Source organism: Scylla paramamosain, chromosome 43 (assembly GCF_035594125.1).
Source record: "Scylla paramamosain isolate STU-SP2022 chromosome 43, ASM3559412v1, whole genome shotgun sequence".
Classification (NCBI taxonomy): domain Eukaryota; kingdom Metazoa; phylum Arthropoda; class Malacostraca; order Decapoda; family Portunidae; genus Scylla; species Scylla paramamosain.
Window position 1 is genome coordinate 542,410 of NC_087193.1, and position 22,572 is coordinate 564,981.

Consider the following 22,572-nt stretch of genomic DNA (forward strand, 5'->3'; position numbering starts at 1 on the left):
CTGAATGTAGGCAAACTTCCAGTAAGAAGGAATGGTAGATGTTGACGCTTAAAGTTAAAAGAGTTCGACAAGGTGCAAGCACGAAGGCACGGTTTCGGAGAACAATAGGAAGGACCATTTCAGGCCCATAAGCCTTTCGAGAGTTTAGGCCAGAAAGGGCATAAAAAACATCACTGTGAAGAATTCTAAAAGGTAGCATGAAGTAGTCAGAGGGTGGAGGAGATGGAGGAACAAGTCCTAAATCGTCGACTTTTTACCAAAGATTTGAGCGACGATTTCAGCTTTAGAGATAGATGTGATAGCAGTGGTGCCATCTGGTTGAAGTAAAGGAGGGAAAGAAGAAGAAGCAAAGTTATTGGAGATATTTTTGGCTAGATGCCAGAAGTCACGAGGGGAGTTGGATCTCGAAGGATTTTGACAACAGACTTCGCATGGTTCCGGGCAGAAATATAAAGTGCATGAAATTCTGGTGATGGAAGGCTTAATCATCTTTTGTGGGCCGCCTCTTCATCATGTATAGCACGATTAACGGTGTTAAACCAAGGTTTGTAAGGTTTAAGTCGAAAAAAAAGAATGAGGAATGTGCGCCTCCATACCAGACACTGTCACCTCTGTTATGCGCTCGGCACACAAAGACGGGTCTCTGACACGGAAGCAGTATTGATTCCAATGAAAATCAGCAAAATACCTCCTCAAGTCCCCCCCCCCCAACTAGCAGAGGCAAAACGCCAGAGGCACCTTCGCTTAGGGGGATCCTGAGAAGGGATTGGAGCGATAGGACAAGATACAGATATGAAAGCGTGATCGGAGGAGCCGAACGGAGAAGAAAGGGTCACAGTATAAGCAGAAGTATTAAAGGTCAGGAAAAGGTCAAGAATGTTGGGCGTATCTCCAAGACGGTCAGAAATGGGAGTAGTGTGTTGCACAAATTGCTCTAGGTCGTAGAGTATAGCAAAGTTGTAGGCTAGTTCACCAGGATGGTCAGTGAAGGGAGAAGAAAGCCAAAGCTGGTGGTGAACATTGAAGTCTCCAAGAATGGAGATCTCTGCAAAAGGGAAGAGGGTCAGAATGTGCTCCACTTTGGAAGTTGAGTAGTCAAAGAATTTCTTTTATTCAGAGGAGTTAGGTGAGAGGTATACAGTACAAATAAATTTTGTTTGAGATTGATTCTGTAGTCGTAGCCAGATGGTGTAAAACTCGGAAGATTCAAGAGCGTGGGCATGAGAGCAGGTTAACTCGTTGCGCACATAAGTGCAACATCCACCTTTGAATTGAAAATGACGATAGAAAAAGTAGGAGGGAACAGAAAAGGGGCTACTGTCAGTTGCCTAAGACACCTGAGTTTCAGTGAGGAAAAGAAGATGAGGTTTAGAGGAGGAGAGGTGGTGTTCTACAGATTGAAAATTAGATCTTAGTCCACTAATGTTGCAGAAGTTAATGAAGTAAAGATGAGTGGAGTGTCAAAGACACTTAGCGTCATTATCAGAAGAGCAGTCCGACATGGGGATATTTGTGGTCCCCTTCCCAGATCGGGATTCCGAGGCTGCTGTAGGAGTCGCCATGATAATTTTGAATTTTTCAGTGAAGGGTGTGTGTGTGTGTTATTAAGTGTTTGTAGTTTTGTGTGGAGGAAGAGAGTTGTCTTTAGAGGATAGGCTGTGAATGCCCCCTTGTGGTGTGAGACACAAAGGGAAACAAAGGGAAACTGCTGGTTTTAATGATAAGTTCACAGCATCCCCTGATCCAGTGTTTTAGGCCTCACTGGGAGTAATTATCGTTTCGGCAGGTGCCTACTGCCTCATTCTAGGGATGCAGTTCTACTGTGGGCTCATAATAAATCCCATAGTTGGGCAGGAGCAGTGGGAGGTGAGAATCTCCCTATCCTTGCGCCAAAAGTAATTGAATTCTATTCTTGATGAAATTTTATATATATAATAACATTTATTTATTTATTTATTGTGTAGGTGGGCACTCTCAATTCCAAATAATGTCCTCCAAGGGGAAATGCCTTGACGAAGAGACCGTACAGCTGCTCAAGTTAGCTTCCTGGGCCACCAGTGCTGGTCAGACTGGTACGTCATCCAAACTCTCAATCCAGGCTTTGTAGGCGATTACTCTGATTTCTCTTGCTTCTTGGTCTTTAAAGTAAGTCACTCATATTGTGTCCAGCTTCTCATTGTTTACCACATTTTATTTATTTATTTTATTTTTTTGTCTTCATACCCTTTCCTCATTGTTACATATTCTGTACATATTAGATAAGAGTTTCTAAAATAAATGGATAGAAATTTCAAAACTGGAAAAAAAAGGGCGTTAAATAGCGTTTGTTTTCCCCAGCACGTGGTTAGAAATGTAACTTGGAGTCTTTCCAGAATGAAGTTCGAGCCAACACTGGGGACTGGAGTGCCCTAGGGATGCATGACAACATGTCTGGACCTATAGTAATAGAGGGAAAATTCAACATTGACAGGATGATTGGCTCTCGCGGTGAAGGTAAACGTGTAAGTATTAAAGTCCATTTCCATTTTTTATGTTTACTAAATATATGAAAAGAGAAAATATATGCACGATAAGAGAGTGCCCAAAGTTCTAGCTAATAGGTATCTTATAGTTTGTAGGGTGTATATGGGAAAGTAAACTCCGACTTCTTAAAGAAGTCGGAGTTTACAAGAACTATAAACTATACTATAACTATACAGGTATATACTATAAACTATACAAGAACTATAAACAAGAAAACTGTGTTAAAGTAAAGGAAAATGCTTAATCTTTTCTATATATACAAAACTCTATCACCTTTCCTTATAAAAAGGATGTCCATGGTAAAAGTATCTTCATCCTTTTTACAGAGTAATGATGAAACTATTATCCCTTACCACTTGTTGTTCACCTCTGCGTGTTGGATTGGCATTTCACTGGCATCCATTGACGTAGCAAAGAAACACGTCACCCACAAGGCTCATGCAAACGTAGGCATGAGGGTGTGTGATCACCCGTCTGTCCAGGTGAACACTTTTATCCTACTTCCTCACACCAAACAGGCGATCTGATGTAGACATACGACCCAACTGCAGTGTTATTTTGGTTTATTTTGAAAGATTTTTGGTAGTGTCACCCATTTTTTATGCAAGTTTTCTGTTTTACGTGATCTTTCGCAACATCTTGGTTCAGCTATGACTTTGTCCTTGTTTTTCCACACTGGCAAGTCATAGATCTGCTGTTAGCATTAACCTTTTTCACTTAAATAGTATCCTGCAATGTTTTCATATGCTTCATTTCAACACATTACCAATGCATTCATGTTTCATTCTACTCTTCACGTATTCATTCGTACCCATGTCCATCTCTACTATATAACGATTTCATCTTGAATGTGTCTTATACTTTACATCCATCCATTTTCTTTACTTTTCATGTTCCACATCTATAAAGAAATACAATTTTTACATAATTTGCCCACAGTCCGTCATTAGATAGACAGGTGAAACGAAGTAATCTAAAATTATGTTACACTTAAAGTCTCTCACATGTAACATCCCTACAGAAAGTTTCATGCCGAAATTTATAAATATTGTAATGCTATCTGAGAATAGTGAATTACTGAGCATGTATATGTGCAGAGTGTATGTAAACAGGAATCTCTCACCTTAGGATTTCTTTGGAGAGGCAGTGTGCGACGTCAACTCAGTAGGCTGCCAGGGCATCTTGCTTGCTGATGCCATGGATAAGGAGACCAACAACAACGACTGGAGGCTGCACGAAGATAAAGCATTCGTTGCAAGGCAAGTGTTCACCTACATTCTTAGACATGCAAGTTTTTTTTATTTATCTTTTATTGTGTGAATATCATTTATACATTGGAGTTATTTACATATCTTCATTCTGCTTGTTATTTCAAAGAAAACTTAACTTTTGTTTGTTATATGTAAGCTCTCAACTGATATATTGAAACGTCCATCTTTACGGTAAATTTGGTCATAATTAAAATTAGAACATTTTTACTGACAGTTAGAATTTTTACTGAATATTATGTGCCACTAACTGAGACGAAATTCATACATTGTTCATGGCATGTTTAATATATTTCAAAAACATCTTGGAATTAAATGAAAACTGTTCTTTCAGAGGAAAATATGTGCATTGCTTAAGGCAACATAAGTATTCTGCTTCTAAGGTGGTCAGCGATGTGACAGACAAGATGCTACATGCTTGTGGTGGGGACAGGGTACAAGGTGAGGCTCTGAGCTGCGACACAGATAAAGATAAAGCATTACCTAACTTTTGATTATACAAACAGATCTCGCTCTCCAATAAGGCTACGTTCTCGTCCCCGGAAGTTCTGCGGCATAATAAATACTTGTAAAGTAGAGGTTTTGGTAAATATGGAATCTTGTCCTAAACAAGGGTAAAATTGGATAATTACGAGAGCGTACACTAAAAATGTCATGCACCATAAACAACTTTGCAACAGCAATGTGACTCCGCAGATGTGGTAAAGGCCTATTTATAGCTCAGATTTGTTTCAGAAACTTGTCTTTTTGCAAGTATTTATTTATTTTTTTTAGTTGCCTCAATTTTATATTTTAATTTTTCCTCCCTATCAATTGATCAAATTGTTTTGAGACATCTTACACACTCCATATCTAGTTTATCGTACGGATTAATAATAATAATAATAATAATAATAATAATAACAATAATAATAATAATAATAATAATAATAATAATAATAATAATAATAATATTAGTAGTAGTAGTAGTAGTAGTAGTAGTAGTAGTAGTAGTAGTAGTAGTAGTAGTAGTAGTAGTAGTAGTAGTAGTTTTTTAGTTTAGTTTAGTTTAGTTTATTGCCATATCACCAGTATATACAATGAACAGTTATGTACAGGTATTGTTGAGGCATTAGTCTGCTGAGCTAAGCTCTTAAGCAGACATGACATAGATTAATTACAGTAATACATGTTTCCATGACGGCAATAGGTAATAAATTAAGATTAATAATTATATTACAAACAATTTAAGACAAAAACTTACATCCTACAGACAATCATGACATTAATAATCACACCTTTCCATAAAAAAAAAAGAACTGCATTTGACATTATTGTGCATTAATTGATAGACTTTGCAATTTATGAAAATGTTTTTTAAGTTTACTTTTGAATATACTGAAATTAGTTATAGTCTTCAAATCATCAGGTAAAGCGTTCCAACACGTAGGTCCAAAGCAATGTATTGAAAATTTATACAATGTTGTTCTATGTTGTGGACAAATCAAGTTGATATTATTTCCTCTAGTTCCTTGGCTATGATGAATATATCTAAACAATTTCCTGGTACTCCTAATTTCATTTAAGTCATTATAAACAGATAAAAGACAAAAGTATTGCAATAGGTAATCAAATTTCAGTAATTTCAATTCAGTGAACAAAAACTGTGTGGAATCATGTTTTCTTTTGAATGTAATGGTTCTTAAAATCTTTTTCTGCATTACAATAATTTCTTTTACAACTGAAGGCCATGTACAACCCCATAATGATAAACAATATATAAAATGAGGATAACATAGTGAGTAATATAGATTTTTCAAGGCATCAATTGTTAGGTTACGACGAATTTTGTACAATACCCCACAAATTTTTGACAATTTCAAACAGAGTGATTGTATATGGTTTTTCCAGTTTAAATTCTCATCAATTAAAACCCCTAAAAATTTTGTACATGAAACCCTTTTCAATTCACATCCTTCCATATAAACTGTCCTCATTCTATGTTCCACAGATCGATTTTGAAATAATATATAATTTGTTTTTGTAACATTTACCTTTAATTTGTTAGCAGATACCCATTTACTAATTTTCTCTAATTCAGTATTCAAGGCAGTATGCAAATTATTTAAGTTATCATCATGTAAAAGAAGATTTGTATCATCAGCAAATAATACATAATTAAATTTTTCAGAGGCATTAGAGATATCATTTATATATGTCAAAAAGAGCAATGGGCTCAGTATTGACCCTTGAGGAACTCCTGTGTGAATAACTTTTAGTTGTGATGATTTTTTATTACAGTATACTGATTGTTTCCTATTAGTTAGATAACTTTCTAATAATTTTAATGGTGTTCCTCTTACTCCACTATTGTAGAGCTTATCAAGTAAAATTGCATGATTCAGTGTATCAAAGGCTTTCGAAAGGTCTAAGAATATGCCTGCTACATAACGTTTCCTTTCCAAATTACTGTAAATTTTACTTGTAAATTGCATTATAGCTTTTTCAGTTGACATGTTATTACGAAAACCGAACTGATTATTTGATATTAGATCAAAATCTTCCAGGAACCTCCTTAATCTTTGAACAATAGCTTTTTCAAATATCTTGCTAATAGATGGTAATATAGATATTGGTCTATAATTATTTTCATCGTCAACATCACCCGACTTAAATATTGGAATCACTTTAGCTATTTTAAGTTTGTCGGGAAAACAACCTTGCTGAAAACAGAGATTAATAATGTGGGTCAGAGGTATATCAATGTACTGTGCTGTAATCTTTAGCAGTCTAGGTGGAATTTCATCATATCCTGGAGCAGTGTTTGTTTTTAGGTTGCTTAAATACATATTTATTTCTTCTCTAGTAACAGGGCACAAGTAAAGTGAAATGTTTGCAGGATTGTTGAGAAACTGACGGTGGGAATTTTGTGGTGTAGCTGTTTGTTGTTGTGAGGATTCTGTCTTTTTCAGAAAAAGATCATTAAAAACATTAGCAGTGTAGTCATTATTATTTTTCAATTTAATTTCAATTGTACTTTTATTGTTATTTCTTCCCAATAGACTATTTAATGTGTTCCATATCGATTTACTGTTTCCTTGTTGGTTCTTAAGTTTATCCTGATAGTATTTGTTTTTTGCAACACGCAGCAAGGTTACTAGCTGGTTTCTATAGCTTTTATATCTTGGCCCATATGTCATTGGCCATTTTGATGCAAGTCTTTCGAGTCTGTGTTTCTCCTTTATGCTATTTCTTAATGCAGTAGTAATGTAAGGATTTCTGCTGTGTTTATCAACGACTTTAACATTCTTTACTGGAAAACAAGAATAAAATTTATGTCTATATAACGCATAAAATTTCTCAAATGCATCGTTTGCATCATTTGTATTTGATATTTCGAACCAGTTTTCATTTGCTACTTGTTCAGTAAATAAACTTATATTCCTGTCTGAAAAAATTCTTTTTTCTACGAATACATCAGCATTTTTTAATATATTCTTAAACTGTGAATAAACTGCAAAATGATCTGATACATCAGTATAAATTATGTAATTATTTATGTTGTTTCCAAAATGAGAGGTCCAAATATGGTCTATTAGTGAAGTGCAATTATCAGTTACTCTTGTAGGTTTTGTTGTCAATGGAAAACAACCATGTGAATACATCAAATTCATAAATTCTCGCACTCCAGGTTCATTTGTTTTTAGTAGATCTAAATTCCAGTCTCCGAGAAAATAAGTTTCACTGTATCTTTTTGTCGCTGCAATATCAAAAATTTTCTTTAATGCATTGAAAAAATCCTGCAAATTCCCCTTTGGTGGCCTATAAACAGATGCAAACAAATTGGTGTTCTTACCTCTACTCACTTCCACACATACACACTCTAAGAACTGTTCCATTAAACAACACTCCTTTATAATACAAGACTTGTGTATACTAGAAACATATATACACACACCTCCTCCTTTCCTGTCTCTGTTCATTGTAAACATGTTGTATCCTTTTAACTGATATAAGTTTTCTATATTACTGTCAAGCCTGGTCTCTGAGAATCCCATAATATCAACACTGTTTTCCTCAGGCAAACACTGATCAGTTAATATTTGAAGATTACTTGCTAAGCTTCTTATATTCATACTTAATACAGAAAATACATCAGTTTCTTTCAGTTTTGTTTTCAGATCATCTAAGTAAATGTATTTTTAAAATTTCTGAGTAATGTTATCTATATTAAAAATCAAGGCATCGTTGATAGTACAATTAATCTCTTGTTCTAGGTTGAGCGGATTAAATAAAATCTGGTCTAGCCCATTAATACACAAATAGTTCCTATACACTGTGTCACTGCTATTTAGTCTTTCCAACTCGTTATTACTGATGGAATGAAATGGTAGATAGCTATTGGCAGCCATTGTTCAAGTGAGTGACATTACTTTACTTTCCTAGGGATTCACTTCTTCACACTTCTTTTTGGATTTTTCCTGTTCTCCTGGGGCCGCAAGCTGGAAGCTCGTGCGGCAGGCGAACCAGCATGGTCGGTTGGCGCGGGGAGAGGTGGGAAAGCTTGCGCCCCACCACTCTGTTCCACCTCACCAACCCTCTCGCCAGCAGTGCCACCCACAGCAGAACCATGCCTAGCCACGGCTCCCATTGCTGAATCATCGTGTAGTGAGCGATCCTCGATTGCGGCTGTAGCCCCACGTTGATGGTCTTGGCTGGAGACAGAGGAGTCTTGAGCTTGATGTGGCTGATTTTGTGCTATCCTAGTGTCAAACCTGTCCCTTATGATGAGTTTTGTAGTAGTAGTAGTAGTAGTAGTAGTAGTAGTAGTAGTAGTAGTAGTAGTAGTAGTAATAGTAGTAGTAGTAGTAGTAGTAGTAGTAGTAGTAGTAGTAGTAGTAATTAATTATTTATTTATTTAATTAATTTATTTTTTTATTATTATCATCATCATCATTATTATTATTATTATTATTATTATTATTATTATTATTATTATTATTATTATTATTATTAATAATATTTTATCTTTTTTTTTATATTTTGGCCAAAATTGTATGTATGGTTATGATGTGTTGCCCTTTGTAGACACATCTGGGTATTGAACGGCTGCTCAGAGATGGCAAGGCTGGCTGGGTGATGGGGCCCTCTAACGAGAAGGTGAAGCAGATAATTGGCAAAACAGTTCTGGAAAACTTTGAGGTTTTTGAATTATGGTGAGTAATCCTTTACTTGCGATGATTTCTAATGACGAGTCTCTCTTTGATTCCTTCCTACTACCAACCACTAAAGCTTTAATGTATGTGTGCATATGATACATGTTTTATTTTTGGCAAAAGTATCTTAGGTTATTTTTTTTTTTTATCAGGCATCAGAGGCCTAACACAAGAATTGTTCATCATGAGATTGAAAAGATGAGCTATGAAAATTAAAAAAAAATGGTTGAGGAGCTGATGGAGGAAGTAGAGCTAGAGAAGAAAAAAAACAAAAAAACAGAATTGAAACATCCTTTCCAAGATAGTGACTTTGATAACCCGTTCAACACGTGTCCACCTGCTGTCAATGATAAGGTAGAAAAGAGTATGAAGCTGTGTAACATGTTGATTTAAATAAAATCCTGACCATTGACGCAATGGAAATATAAACGGAGCTAAGCAATGGTATGATGATATAGAAACAAAATAAAGTAATAACTGTGACTACTATGTCATGTACATAACTAATGATAAGGGATTATTATTAATAGATTTTTTTTTTCTGTACTTTCAGGTGATCAAGACGGCTGATGGAGAGAACCACTATCCTGCCCTGAAGCCAAGAACTTGGGTGTCCCTCACCCTTAAATCCACCGTCACTGTTACTGACAAGATGTCCTCTTTTGCGTTTGCTTTGCCTAAAGACATAGACCACACAGGATGCTTCCCAGGACGGTATATTGCTGTTAAGTGTATCTGTAGCCTATCCACCATTTTAATAAATGACTACTAATAAGTGATGACCTGTCCTTCCGTATATTTCTGTAAGACAATGTTTTACTGCGTGACATTTGATAGGATCAGTTGTGTCCAAAACTTGAATCAGATGTTTTATGATCTGTTATTATTATCATTGTTACGCCCCAAACACACACACACGCACCCACACACAAGCACTCACACACATACCCACACACACTTACACACAAGCTCTCACGCACGTACCCACACGCACCCAAACACACAAGTATCCACGCGCCTGTGGGCGCGCACATGAGCTGTGAGATGGTAGTAGACGCAGGCGAGAGACCTATCTCTACATGAAAAGCTGCTACTGCTGACCCAGCTCAATCCGCATGACCCCTTGTCACAGTGGGCTCGGCGCTGGGAATAACAACAACAACCCTCTTGGGAAGCGAGGACAAACCAGGAAAGAAACAAGGTGTCTCTGGTGAGTGGATGGCGTGTGCTCAGCGACCTCCGCCTTGAGACAGTTTCCCGTCATCATCTCCGTCAGTGTCTCGCGGAGGATCGACTCCGTGCATCGTGACTAAGACTAACGTGTGGTGTTCCGTCTTCAAACTCAGGGAGTGCGGACGCTTGTGCTCACGGCATGCCGGGGACGTTCCCCGTTGGCGCCTCCGTCACCGAGCCCTCTGGCACCCCGGAGGGTAGTTGGAGTGTATTACAGGACTGGACAATGTGCAGCGAGCTAGTTTGATATCCACAAGTGGAAGCGTCCCAAGTGCCGTACCAGTGGGCCGTGCGCGCAGCAGCGCATGAACCCGAGTAACATCTGGGCACCTGACAACTCTACGGACGTAGATTACCATCCTTCACCAACGAACCTCAACAGAGACCAGTGGTAACCACCCTAACCAGTCTAGCCGATGACTCTGAGCTACAACGTCCCTCATGCACGCCCCGGCCGACACCTCTGCCCAGGAAAGACAGTGCAATTGACGGCAGCGGACGGCTTGCTCGCGCCTTGTCCACCGCGGGAGCATCATCATCATGGAGGAGGTACCATAGCCAAGACGGTGACCCACAGCCACAACTGCCCTAATGCACGCCCTTACCAGCACCTCTGCCCAGGAAAGGCACTGCAGTTTACGGTGGCGGACGGATTGTTCACGCCCGGCCACTGCAGGAGCAACATCATCGAGGGTGATGTAGTCCAACGCAAGGCATGACTCTAGGGAGGCCCTGCTGTGCTGTGGGGTTACCCGGGGGTACAGGGAGGGTGACTCCCCCCGGCATATCCGGGAGAATTACCGGCCTAGAAGTGTAGAGTGTATACGTGCCCAGCTCGACACCTGTGGATAGAGGTGTGAGGAGTAAAGACATGCCTCGCCATTGGCCGATCGAATTGAACTTGGGTTAGCGGTGTGGGACGGCAGCCTCTAAGGAATCGCCAGTCCCCCGTTATCCCCCGGTGGGGCGTAACAATTATTATTATTATTATTATTATTATTATTATTATTATTATTATTATTATTATTATCATTATTATTATTATTATTATTATTATTATTATTTGTTTTATTTTTTATTATTATTTTTATTTATATTATGATATATGCAGCACTTGTAAATATGTTTAGTTAAACCTTACAATAGTGTGTGTGTGTGTGTGTGTTAAACATGGAGGTGAAAGCAATGATAAACATGGATGAGTTGCTGCAGACCAAGTCAATCATCAGCGGCAAGGAACATGTGCGGTACTTCTCTTCTGTGTCTCCCCCTGATGAGTTTGGCGTCATTGAAATAGTGCTAAGATTTGAAAGCCATGGCATCATGTCCCAACACTTCAAGGCATTAAAGCCAGGTAGGCATCATTCAGATATTCCTGGTCATTTCAGTTCAGTTTGGCATATTTTACTTTATATTTATGAGGCATATAATTTTCAATTTCCATTTTAGTGTCAAAAAAAAAAAAAATAGGTGGCAAATTTCACAAGTGTTGGTAATCTTATGAAAACTTACTTGCAGGTGACAGGATGGAGTTTCAGGTTCCTTGTGGACGGTTCGAGTACACGCCGAACCAACTGCACGAATCGACTCTGCTGGCCTCCGGAGGAGAAATCACACCCAGTATGCAGCTTGTCCGCTCATCCTGAAGAACTCAGCAGACAAAACCAACATTAAATTGCTCTACTTCTCTGAAAACTACAATGATATACTATACAAAGAAGAATTGGATAAGTATAGAGGTAAGCATTTGCTCTTGCTATGGTTAGACAATGTCGCAATATATTGTTTGGGAGATAGTTAGTATTAATCAAGATCGAAATAAGGAATTGTTTTTCAAATCTTGGTATTAGTTAACTGAATTGCTTTCATGTCTGGAAAAGTCAATACAAAAATTAAGAATGTAATATATTAAATTAATATCATGTACACATATAACAGGCAAAGCACGCAGAGTAATACAAAAATAAAGAAAAAAGATGAACATATCGGAGCAAAAGGGAGAGAAAAAATCCTGGAACATGGGATTACAATCAAATTAAGCTATTAGCTGTGAGCAGGAGAGAGAGAGAGAGAGAGAGAGAGAGAGAGAGAGAGAGAGAGAGAGAGAGAGAGAGAGAGAGAGAGAGAGAGAGAGAGAGAGAGAGAGAGAGAGAGAGAGAGAGAGAGAGAGAGAGAGAGAGAGAGAGAGAGAGAGAGAGAGAGAGAGAGAGAGAGAGAGAGAGAGAGAGAGAGAGAGAGAGAGAGAGAGAGAGAGAGAGAGAGACTGAAACTGAGAGAGACAGAGACAGAGAGAGAGAGAGAGAAACTGAAACTGAGAGAGACAGAGAGAGAGAGAGAGAGAGAGAGAGAGAGAGAGAGAGAGAGAGAGAGAGAAACTGAGAGAGAGAAACTGAGAGAGAGAGAGAGAAACTTATGTTTTATATATATATATATATATATATATATATATATATATATATATATATATATATATATATATATATATATATATATATATATATATATATATATATATATATATATATATATATATATATATATATATATATATATATATATATATATATATATATATAAAGAAAAGTTAACGTAAATATACCTCCTCATAAGATCATACATTTCACATGCAAAAAATCTGGAGGGTGTACACTTCCCTTGTATGGGAAGGAAGGTACACTGTTGTGGTCAGACAATAGTGAAGCAATGGTCGAAACGAATGACAGGCAAGGAGGGGTGACCTCAGATCAGTTATGTTAAGGAAAGGAAGAACGCATTGATAGCCCTGAACCCCCATAAGCGATTTTGGTAGTCATCTCACTATCTCATCCTGGTCACTAAAATATGCTTAAAGTAAAATATATTGAAATGTTAACAATAGCAATATAACCGAACTTAATACCTACTTAAAGACTTTATGAAACATATCGAAGGCCAAGGGGAGAATTATTAAAAGAAACACGAGCATTTTGGAAAGAGATGAAAATAAGGGATGTCCAATCCTGCTGGGTTTCCCTGCTGGAGTTAATGAATCGGTTAAAACAGGTTCACACCTACATCGCACGACAATGTGTGCTCAAATGCCTGCATAGAGAGCAGCTAGTCCCTTTCTGTTGTATTTGATATGTGATGCAAAATATTTTATGCCAATTGCCCGGACTACTTTTCATTGACAGAACAAGACAGTCGCCTGCAGGTGGTGTACACACTGGGTGAGGCGCCGGAAGAGTGGGAGGGTGAAGAGGGATTCATTAGCTCACAGATGCTTGACAAACATGTCGCAAAACCTAATATGGAGAAACACAAGGTAATTGTGTCATGATTACTAGCATGTTTGATTACTGATTGACAGGTAAAGAGAGAGTGAAGACTATAATAGGAGTGGTGGTTATTACGCCAATCATTATAATAGCCGTAGAGTGTAACAGCAATAATATTTATAGTCATAGTGGTAATAATAATAATAATAATAATAATAGTAATAATAATAATAATAATAATAATAATAATAATAATAATAATAATAATAATAATGATAATAATAAAATAATAATAATAATAATAATAATAATAATAATAATAATAATAATAATAATAATAACTGTTATAATAATAATAATAATAATAAAAGTAATAATAACAATAATAATAATAATAAAAATAATAATAATAATAATAATAATAATAATAATAATAATAATAATAATAATAAAAACAATAATAATAATAATTATAATAATAATACTTACTGACGTGCCATATCCCATAGGACGTTGGCAACCATTGCTCCCTATCTCTAGTTGCTTGTATCAACTGAGCTACAGACATTCCTCCTCCAATCACTCGCATCAGTCCATCCATGTACTTCTGTCTTGGTCTTTCTTGTGGTCTCTTGCCTTCTGTTTTACCAGTAAGAGATAGATGTTCCAGTCCCTCTGTTCTCATAACATGGCCCAGGAAGCGCATCTGTCTACTACTAACCGTACTCATCAACTCTCTTCCAACACTCACCCCTTGCAACACTTCTTCATTTGTTCTTCTTTCTGTCCAAGATATCTTAAGCATCCTCCTCCAGAACCATATCTCAGCTGCTTGAAGTCTTTGCTCATCTGCCTTTCTCATTGTCCAGGACTCACAGCCGTACAACAAAGCCGACCATATAAAACATTTCACAAACCTTCTTGTACCTATTGATACTTTAACATTCGTCACCAAGTTTTTAATCTGGCCAAATGCATTCTTTGCAAGTACTATTCTCTTCTTTATATCCATCTCACATTTCCCATCACATGTGATCGTGCCTCCTAAATAATTAAAGTTGTCTGTTTGTTTAAGTTTACGCATCAAGTAATATATTTATTTGTGGCGGTTACTCCTCTTTCGATACTACCATCACTTTTTGTTTTTGTTAATTGTTAGGCCTCTCTGTTTGCTTGATCTATTTAGTGTGTTAACCAGGTCTTGCAGTTTGTCGTGAGATTCCGCCAGCAGCACTGCATCGTCTGCATAACTTATGTTGTTGATGTTAGTGCCTGCCAATTTTACTCCTTCCATATCTCTTAAATCCCTCATTATAATTTCACTGTAGTAATTGAAGAGATCAGGGGACATCACACATCCCTGTCTCACGCCTCTCTTTATGCTCTGCGTTTCCGACTCTTTATCCCCTACTCGCACTTCTGCTTCTTGGTTCCAATATAAGTTATGTATTAGTCGAAGATCTTTATACCATCTATTTCCAACCCTTCCAGCATTCTCATAAGGTCTACATGTTTAACACGGTCGAACGCTTTCTCATAATCTACAAAACAGACATAAAGATCTTTCTTCACTTCTATTTTCCATCAACATCCTCAGAATGAAGATTGCATTCCTCGTATCTTTCTCCTTGATGAAACCACACTGTGCATTTCCAGTCTCAGGGAGTATTTTATTCCTCATTCTATCTAGAATAAATAATGATAATAATATTAGTAATAATAATAATAATAATAATAATAATAATAATAATAATAATAATAATAATAATAATGAGAGAGAGAGAGAGAGAGAGAGAGAGAGAGAGAGAGAGAGAGAGAGAGAGAGAGAGAGAGAGAGAGAGAGAGAGAGAGAGAGAGAGAGAGAGCAGACTTTACCATAGTGGATAGTGGAATTAGTAGTGATATTAGTAAATTTACGGATGACACAAAAATAGGTAAATAAATTAGGTCAGAATCGGATGCCATCGCCTTGCAGGCAGATTTAGATAGCATGAACGAATGGACGGACGTATGGCAAATGCAGTTTGATATCAACAAATGCAAAATACTTAGCGTAAGTAGAGGAAACCCACAAAGTAGGTACACAATAAACAACGAAACTCTAGTAGATTCTGAGTACGAAAAAGATTTAGGAGTTATAGTTATCTCTAAACTCCATCTAAGAAAGCAATGCATAGATGCCAGAAACAGGGCAAATAAGGTATTAGGATTCATTTTTACGAATGTTAAAAGTAAAAGGCCCGAAGTATTATTAAAGTTATATTTAGCGCTGGTCAGACCTCATCTAGACTACGCTGTGCAGTTCTGTTGCCCACATTACAGGAAGGATATAGGTCTATTAGAATCAGCAAAAAGGAGAATGACTAAAAGTATACAGGGGATGACGAGTATTCCTTACGAGGCGAGAATGAAACTGTTAGATTTAGATTCTTTAAAGAGACGTAGCTTAAGAGGGGACCTGATAGAAGTCTTTAAGTGGTATAAGGGTTATAACAAGGGGGACGTAAGCAAAATCTTAGATCAGTAACCAGGACAGAACAAGAAATAACGGTTTCAGACTTGAAAAATTAAGGTTTAAGAAAAAGATATGAATAAATTAGTTCTCATATATAGTAGAATGATAGATGAATGAAATGGACTCATTAATCATGTTGTTAGTGCTAAGACATTAGGGAACTTTAAGAGAAGATTGGAAGGGTTTATGAATGGGGACAATAGATGGAAACAGGTAGGTATATTTCATACAGGGACTGCCACGTGTAAGCCTGTTGGCTTCTTGCAGCTTTCCTTATTTCTTATATTCTTATGTTCTTATCCCGCCGATGATACCACGTGTATCAGGGGTGGTATTTTCTCCTACCATCCCGCCTCCTTCATAAGTGTATGGGGTAAAGGAGGTGCATCTTTATTTGATGTACATATGAGATGATACAGAGTGTGGTCGTTACAGAGTCTTGTCCTGCACTGTTCTCTCGATGGAGAGGTTAGATATATTTATTTGCTATAAATCATAGGTCCACGTGGTTGGTTAACATCGGCGACTTGAAAAGAGAGTGAGACGGACACGGAAGGATTAATATATTCCGATGTGATAATCCATGGGAGGAAAGGGAAAAGAATGTATTTGTACGGATATTTTCTCGAGGAATACTTAAAAAAAGAGTTAGTGACGTGATGTCCACCACCTGATTCCTTTGGGATGCAGATATTATTATTATTATTATTATTATTATTATTATTATTATTATTATTATTATTATTATTATTATTATTATTATTGTTATTATTATTATTATTATTATTATTATTAATAATAGTAGTAGTAGTAGTAGTAGTAGTAGTAGTAGTAGTAGTAGTATTTATTGTTGTGGTAGTAGTACTAGTAGTAGCAGTAATAGAAGCACTTCGAGGAAAAGGAGGCAGTAGACATCTGGCAAAATAATAATTACTACCATTGAATTCTTAAGCACTGGATCAGAGGGTTCTGTGAAGTTTACATTAAGCCCAGTTGTTACCTCACTGAACGTTTCCCTTTGTGTCTCATCATAAAAGGGGGCAGTCAAAGCCTGCATCCTAAAGACAACTCTCTTCCTTCACACCACATGCACGTAATTACACATACACACCCTTCACTCAAAATTCAAAACTATCATGGCGACTCCTACACCAGCCTCGGACTCCTTATCTGAGCAGGGAAACCGCAGATGTGTCGGACTGCTCTTTTGGTATCGACTATAAGTGTCTTCAACATTTTCTTCATTAACTTTGCAACATTCATTCTCTAAGATCTAAATTTCAATCTGTAGAACACCACCTCTCCTCTACTAGATCTCATTTTCTTTTCCTTGGATGAATTGAAACCAGTTCATCAAAGTCAACTGACAGTAGCTCCTTTTCTCTTCCTACTTATTTTCTCTATCCTCGTTATCAATCCAAAGCTGGATGTAGCGTTTATGTGCGCAACAACTTAAGCTACTCTCGTGCCCACGCTATTCAATCTTTAGAATTATTCACCATCTGGGACTACAGAGTCAGAGTAAATTTATCTGTACTGTATACCTATCACCTAACTCTTCCAACTATAAGAAATTCTTTGCCTACTTAACTTCAAAAGTGGAGCACATTCTAAATCTCTTGCCTTTTGCAGGAAATCTCCTTTCTTGGAGACTTCAGTGTTCACCACCAGTTTGACTTTCCTTTCCCTTCACTGACCATCCTATTCAACTATGTTTTAACTTTGCTATCATCCACGACCTAGAGGAAATGATGCAAAACACTACTCGTATTCATGACCGTCTTGGAGACGCACCAAAAATTCTTGACCCTTTCCTAACCTCTTATCCTTCTGCTTAACGTGTCACCCTGTCTACTCCTCGGATCACAATTTCGCATCTGTATCTTGTCATATCATTCTGATCCTTTCTCAGGATCCCTCAAAGCGGAGGTGCCTATGGCGTTTTGTCTCTGCTCGTTGGGGAATCTGAGGTTTTATGCAGATTTTCCTTGGAATGACTACTGCTTCCGTGTCAGAGACCCGTCTCTGTGTGCTGAGAGCATAATACAGGTGATAGTGTCTGGCATGGAGGCGTACAATCCTCACTCTTTCTCTTTACCTTAACCTTCCAAACCTTGGTCTATAACACAGCCTGATAGAGAGGTGGACGACAAAAAGGTACTTGAACCTTCCGTCACAAGAATCTCATGTGCTTTATATTTCTGCTTTATATTTTTATTTCTCATGCTAAGTCTTTTTCTGCAACTAGCCAAAAACTCATTCATTAATAGAAAGTGTCTTAATCTTTCAATGTCTAACTCTCCTCGTTACTTTCGGCACCTACCTACTCAAAAATATCTTCAATCTTCTTAATATTTTCTCTTTTATTTCAACCTGATGGTACCACTGTAATCTCATCTTTTTCTAAGGCCGAAATCTTCGCTCAAATCCTTGCAATAAACTATTCCTTGGAGTACCCTCTGAGTACTTCATGCTACCCATCAAAATCCTTCGTATTGATATATATATATATATATATATATATATATATATATATATATATATATATATATATATATATATATATATATATATATATATATATATATATATATATATATATATATATATATATATATATATTTATTTATTTATTTATTTATTTATTTATTTATTGCCCTTGCAGGCCTAAACCCACGGAAGGCATATGGACATGATGGGGTCCCTTTTATTTTTCTCCGAAACTGTGCCTCCATGTTTGCACCTTGTCTAGTGGAACTTTTTCAACTCTGTCTATCAACATCTAACTTTCATTTTTTGCTGGAAGGTTACCTACTGTTCCTTAAAAGGGTGACCGTTGTAATCTCTCAAAATACCGTCTTATTGCTTTAACTTCCTGCCTATCTATTTTTTTTTAATCTGGCATCAACAGGAGCATCCTGAAACATCTATCACTTGATATCCTTCTATCCGAAGACCAGTATGGGTTCCGTCAAGGCGGCTCTACTGGTGATCTGGCTTTCCTTACTCAGTCTTGTTTGTACTCTTTTAGAGAGTTTGGTGCACCTTTTGTAGACATATCAAAAAGTTTTGATAGAGTCTGGCACAAAGATTTGATTTTCAAACTACCCTTCTACAGCTTCTTTCCTTCTTGCTGTAACTTCTCAAGTTTCTTTTCTGTCGGTTCTATGGGTGCTGTGGCAGATGGGTACTGTTCCTCACCTAAATTTACTAACAGTGGTTTCCTTTAGGGTTCTGTCCTGTCACCCATTCTATTCCTGTTATTCATCAATGACCTTCTAAACCAAACTTATGGCCCTGTCCACTCCGACGATGATACTGCCCTGCTGTTTTCCACGTCTTTTTCTAGACATCCAACCCTTTAGGAAGTAAACAATTTATGTAAGAAAGCCACAGAACGCCTGACTTCTGATCTCTCCAAAATTTCTGATTGAAGCAGAGCAAACTTATTACTGTTCAATGCCTCAAAAACTCCATACAACCTTCCATACAACCATCCCCTCTTCTTCAGTGACACTCAGCTGCCCTATTCTTCTATACCGATCATCCTCACTGTGTTCTTTACTTATAATCTAAACTGAAAACTTCATATCTCATCTCTAGGTAAAACAGCTTTTTATGAAGTTAGGCGTTCTGAGTCCCCTGCCCTCCAACTGCTAACTCTGTAAAGGGGTCTTATCTATCTTGTATGGAGTATGCTTCACAAGTATTTGAGGGTTCTACTCAAACTTCTATTTTAGACAGGGTGGAATTAAAAGCTTTTCATTCCATCAGCTGCTCTCTTCTAATTGATTGTCTTCAGCCTCTCTCTCATCGCTATTTTCATGCGAACTGCTCTTTTGATCTTGCTAACTGCATTCCTCCCTCCTCCTTGTGCTTCGCTGCACAAGACTTTCCTCCTTCTCTCACCCCTATTCTGCCCACCAATCTAGTGCAAGAGTAAACCAGTATTCTCAGTCATTCATACCTTTCTCTGGTAAACTCTGGAACTCCCTGCCTGCTTCTTTATTTTCTTTTTGATATGACTTGAACTTTTCAAGAAGGAGGTTTTAAGAAACTTATGGTTCATTTTATTAATGGTTCTCTTGACGTCTTTTTTTCTGGACTGGCGCCTAAGTGGGACTTTTTTTTTCGGTTTTGTTTTCCTTTAGCCAGTGACCCTCTTAAATAGTAGTAGTAGTAGTAGAAGTAGTAGTAGTACTAGTAGTAGTGCTAGTAGTAGTAGTAGTAGTAGTAGTAGTAGTAGTAGTAGTAGTAGTAGTAGTAGCAGTAGTAGTAGTAGTATATATTGTTTCGGTACATAATACTCGACCCCACTCACCCTCTCCAAGTGTCCCTTGAAAAAACACTAGTACAAATATATTCCTTTCCTTTTCCTCTCATGGTTTATCACATCTGCCTGTGTTAATTCTTCCGGTTTCGTCTCACGCTGTTTTGAAGTCGGAGCTGTTAACCCACTATGTGTACGTATGACTTGTACCAAATAAATATTGCCTGACCCCTCCATTGAGAGGGCAGTGCAGGACAAGACTCAGAAGCGAGCACACTCAGTATCACCTTAATTATATATCAAACCAGGAAATAGGTCCTTTAACTTTCCCCAGTGGCTGGAAAGGTTCTAATTTTTAGACACGTCGCAGAACTGGTCATAGAAAGCCTGCTTACATAACGTCACGCCAAGTGATGCTCCGCCCTGGTGGATGAGGCGAGTGACATGTTGCTACTATAAATAACTCTGTATTTCCAATATGTGGAGGTTTATCTCTATTCTGTTCACACCATCGTGTTAAAAAGAGTTTTTCCTAATTAATGTAATAATATATTTCAGCAGTCATTGATAAACTGATGAAAATAGAGACCATAAGTAAAACATATTAAAAACATTTTTTTTAACATCTTCACAGGTCAGCTCGTTATAAACCACTTTTTTTTTTTATTCCACAATCACTGCTGAGTCTGATGATGCCAACTTAAACTGGCTATCCCATATATGAAGTTAGTCATGAGATATAATTCGTGCATTTTCCTCGCTCGATAAGTCAAAATATGTAAAATACGGCAAAACGAAGACGAAGAAATCTCATAAATCAGGAAAGATCTCCGTCAGAAGTTACTTATCTGGAGGTGTTTCCGAGACTAGAATCGAAATTTCTATATGCAATGAACACCACAAGGTGCTCCTTCACAAATCATCGTTGTGCCCTCCAGGTGCCAGACGGAGCTGTGGGTTGTAGAGATGTTAGGTAACAAAACTAGAATAAACGTCCAACTCTGCAGAATGTAACTCTTTCACTCCATATTCCCATCCTGTATGAGGCAGGAGGGGAAAAGGACGTACCATTCCCGGTACAGGTGGTGACATCGGCGGGACGGTACACATGTGCACCAGCGGCACCACAACAGTACATTAATAAGCTTACTATTGTTGCCTTACAGATTGTTATGTGCGGTGGTCCTGCAATGATCATCTCGTATCTGTACTCCCTTCGCTCCCTCAACTATCCCTCTGACTTCATATTCATCTATGGCCAATTTGGAACGGAACAGGTGAAGACTGTGTATGGGAGAAATGTGAAGCTTTCAACCCATCGATGCGACAACGTCCTGTAGCACACCACTCGCAGGGAGTGTGAACGAGGGGATTGTGGATGATATATTGTTTCCATTGCCATAATAATAATTTATCATTTTCTTTTAAAGGAGATCCTTCAAAGCAACAAGCACAGGCAAATACATATAACAAGTACTTGTTGCATTATTTTGGAGCTTAATTAGTATAATATTATCACTAGTCTTCTGATGTGGCTTTATATGTGTGTAATAAATATATTTACATTACACCGTCTCGTAACTCACCTGTTAAATGTCACTGAGCGAAGAAAAGCAACTAAGAAGTGAGCCACTCATCTTAATAAATATATTGAAATAAGAAAATATAACAATTGAGATATATAACAATACCAATAAACCCACCGATTTCACTCCTCTCTTACATCAGCACCACTTCCTGAAATCAGTGAACACCACTTCTCACCTGCAGAGTCACTCACATTCCCAGTACACCTTGGTCACACGCCTACTCCACTTACATTACCGCTCACAATCCACCATCATCCAACACAGAAGCACAATATCAATATCCCCATGGCATCCCGCTCACACACCTACACCTTCACTCACAACCACATACCGCTTCACACCCACACCTATCAACATCTAATCTCAGGACAAATCCCATAGCTCAGACTGCGATTGTTCACAACACAGAAAGCTAGCACCATAGTCCATTCCTCCTAGCACAACAAAATACCGTAAATTAATTTCATAAGTCAACCACACGTCACAGTAAATCCACCGCCCACGACACACAGGTAACCTAACTTCAGGTAATAGTCGCTTAGCTTGACCCGGAGCGAGGCCAGCGTTGCCTCGGCCTGCTCCGTCATGTCGACAACCGCTCCCACAATGCATTACAAACACAAAATTATAGACTGTTAACACCTCTCGAAGAAAAACGAGACCCCAAGTCAAAAGACTACCCATAACAATAATTTGCAATCAACAGGAAGCAGAAAGCAAGG

At 37.7% G+C, this 22,572-nt stretch overlaps 2 protein-coding genes across 10 annotated transcripts in view; both read left to right on the forward strand.

The window, feature by feature from the left end:
* LOC135093526 (uncharacterized) overlaps positions 1 to 9,761 on the forward strand; it is a 39,319-nt gene extending 29,558 nt beyond the window's left edge. For 7 of the 9 annotated variants that reach the window (XM_063992836.1, XM_063992838.1, XM_063992841.1 and 4 more), the window contains 8 exons: positions 1,965 to 2,072; positions 2,373 to 2,501; positions 2,850 to 3,005; positions 3,652 to 3,782; positions 4,126 to 4,232; positions 8,859 to 8,986; positions 9,139 to 9,340; positions 9,540 to 9,761. In XM_063992836.1, coding sequence (XP_063848906.1) covers positions 2,415 to 2,501; positions 2,850 to 3,005; positions 3,652 to 3,782; positions 4,126 to 4,232; positions 8,859 to 8,875 — 498 coding nt within the window. In that variant the 5' untranslated portion in view covers positions 1,965 to 2,072; positions 2,373 to 2,414 and the 3' untranslated portion in view covers positions 8,876 to 8,986; positions 9,139 to 9,340; positions 9,540 to 9,761. The remainder of the gene's footprint in view (positions 1 to 1,964; positions 2,073 to 2,372; positions 2,502 to 2,849; positions 3,006 to 3,651; positions 3,783 to 4,125; positions 4,233 to 8,858; positions 8,987 to 9,138; positions 9,341 to 9,539) is intronic. The other 2 variants (XM_063992843.1, XM_063992844.1) reach the window with 2 other exon arrangements.
* A 1,628-nt stretch (positions 9,762 to 11,389) lies between these two features.
* LOC135093450 (uncharacterized) lies at positions 11,390 to 13,538 on the forward strand. Its single transcript, XM_063992729.1, has 3 exons — positions 11,390 to 11,573; positions 11,779 to 11,958; positions 13,393 to 13,538. Exons 1-3 carry the CDS (start codon positions 11,390 to 11,392, stop codon positions 13,536 to 13,538), a joined length of 510 nt encoding a protein of 169 aa, XP_063848799.1.
* The last annotated feature ends 9,034 nt before the right edge of the window (positions 13,539 to 22,572 follow it).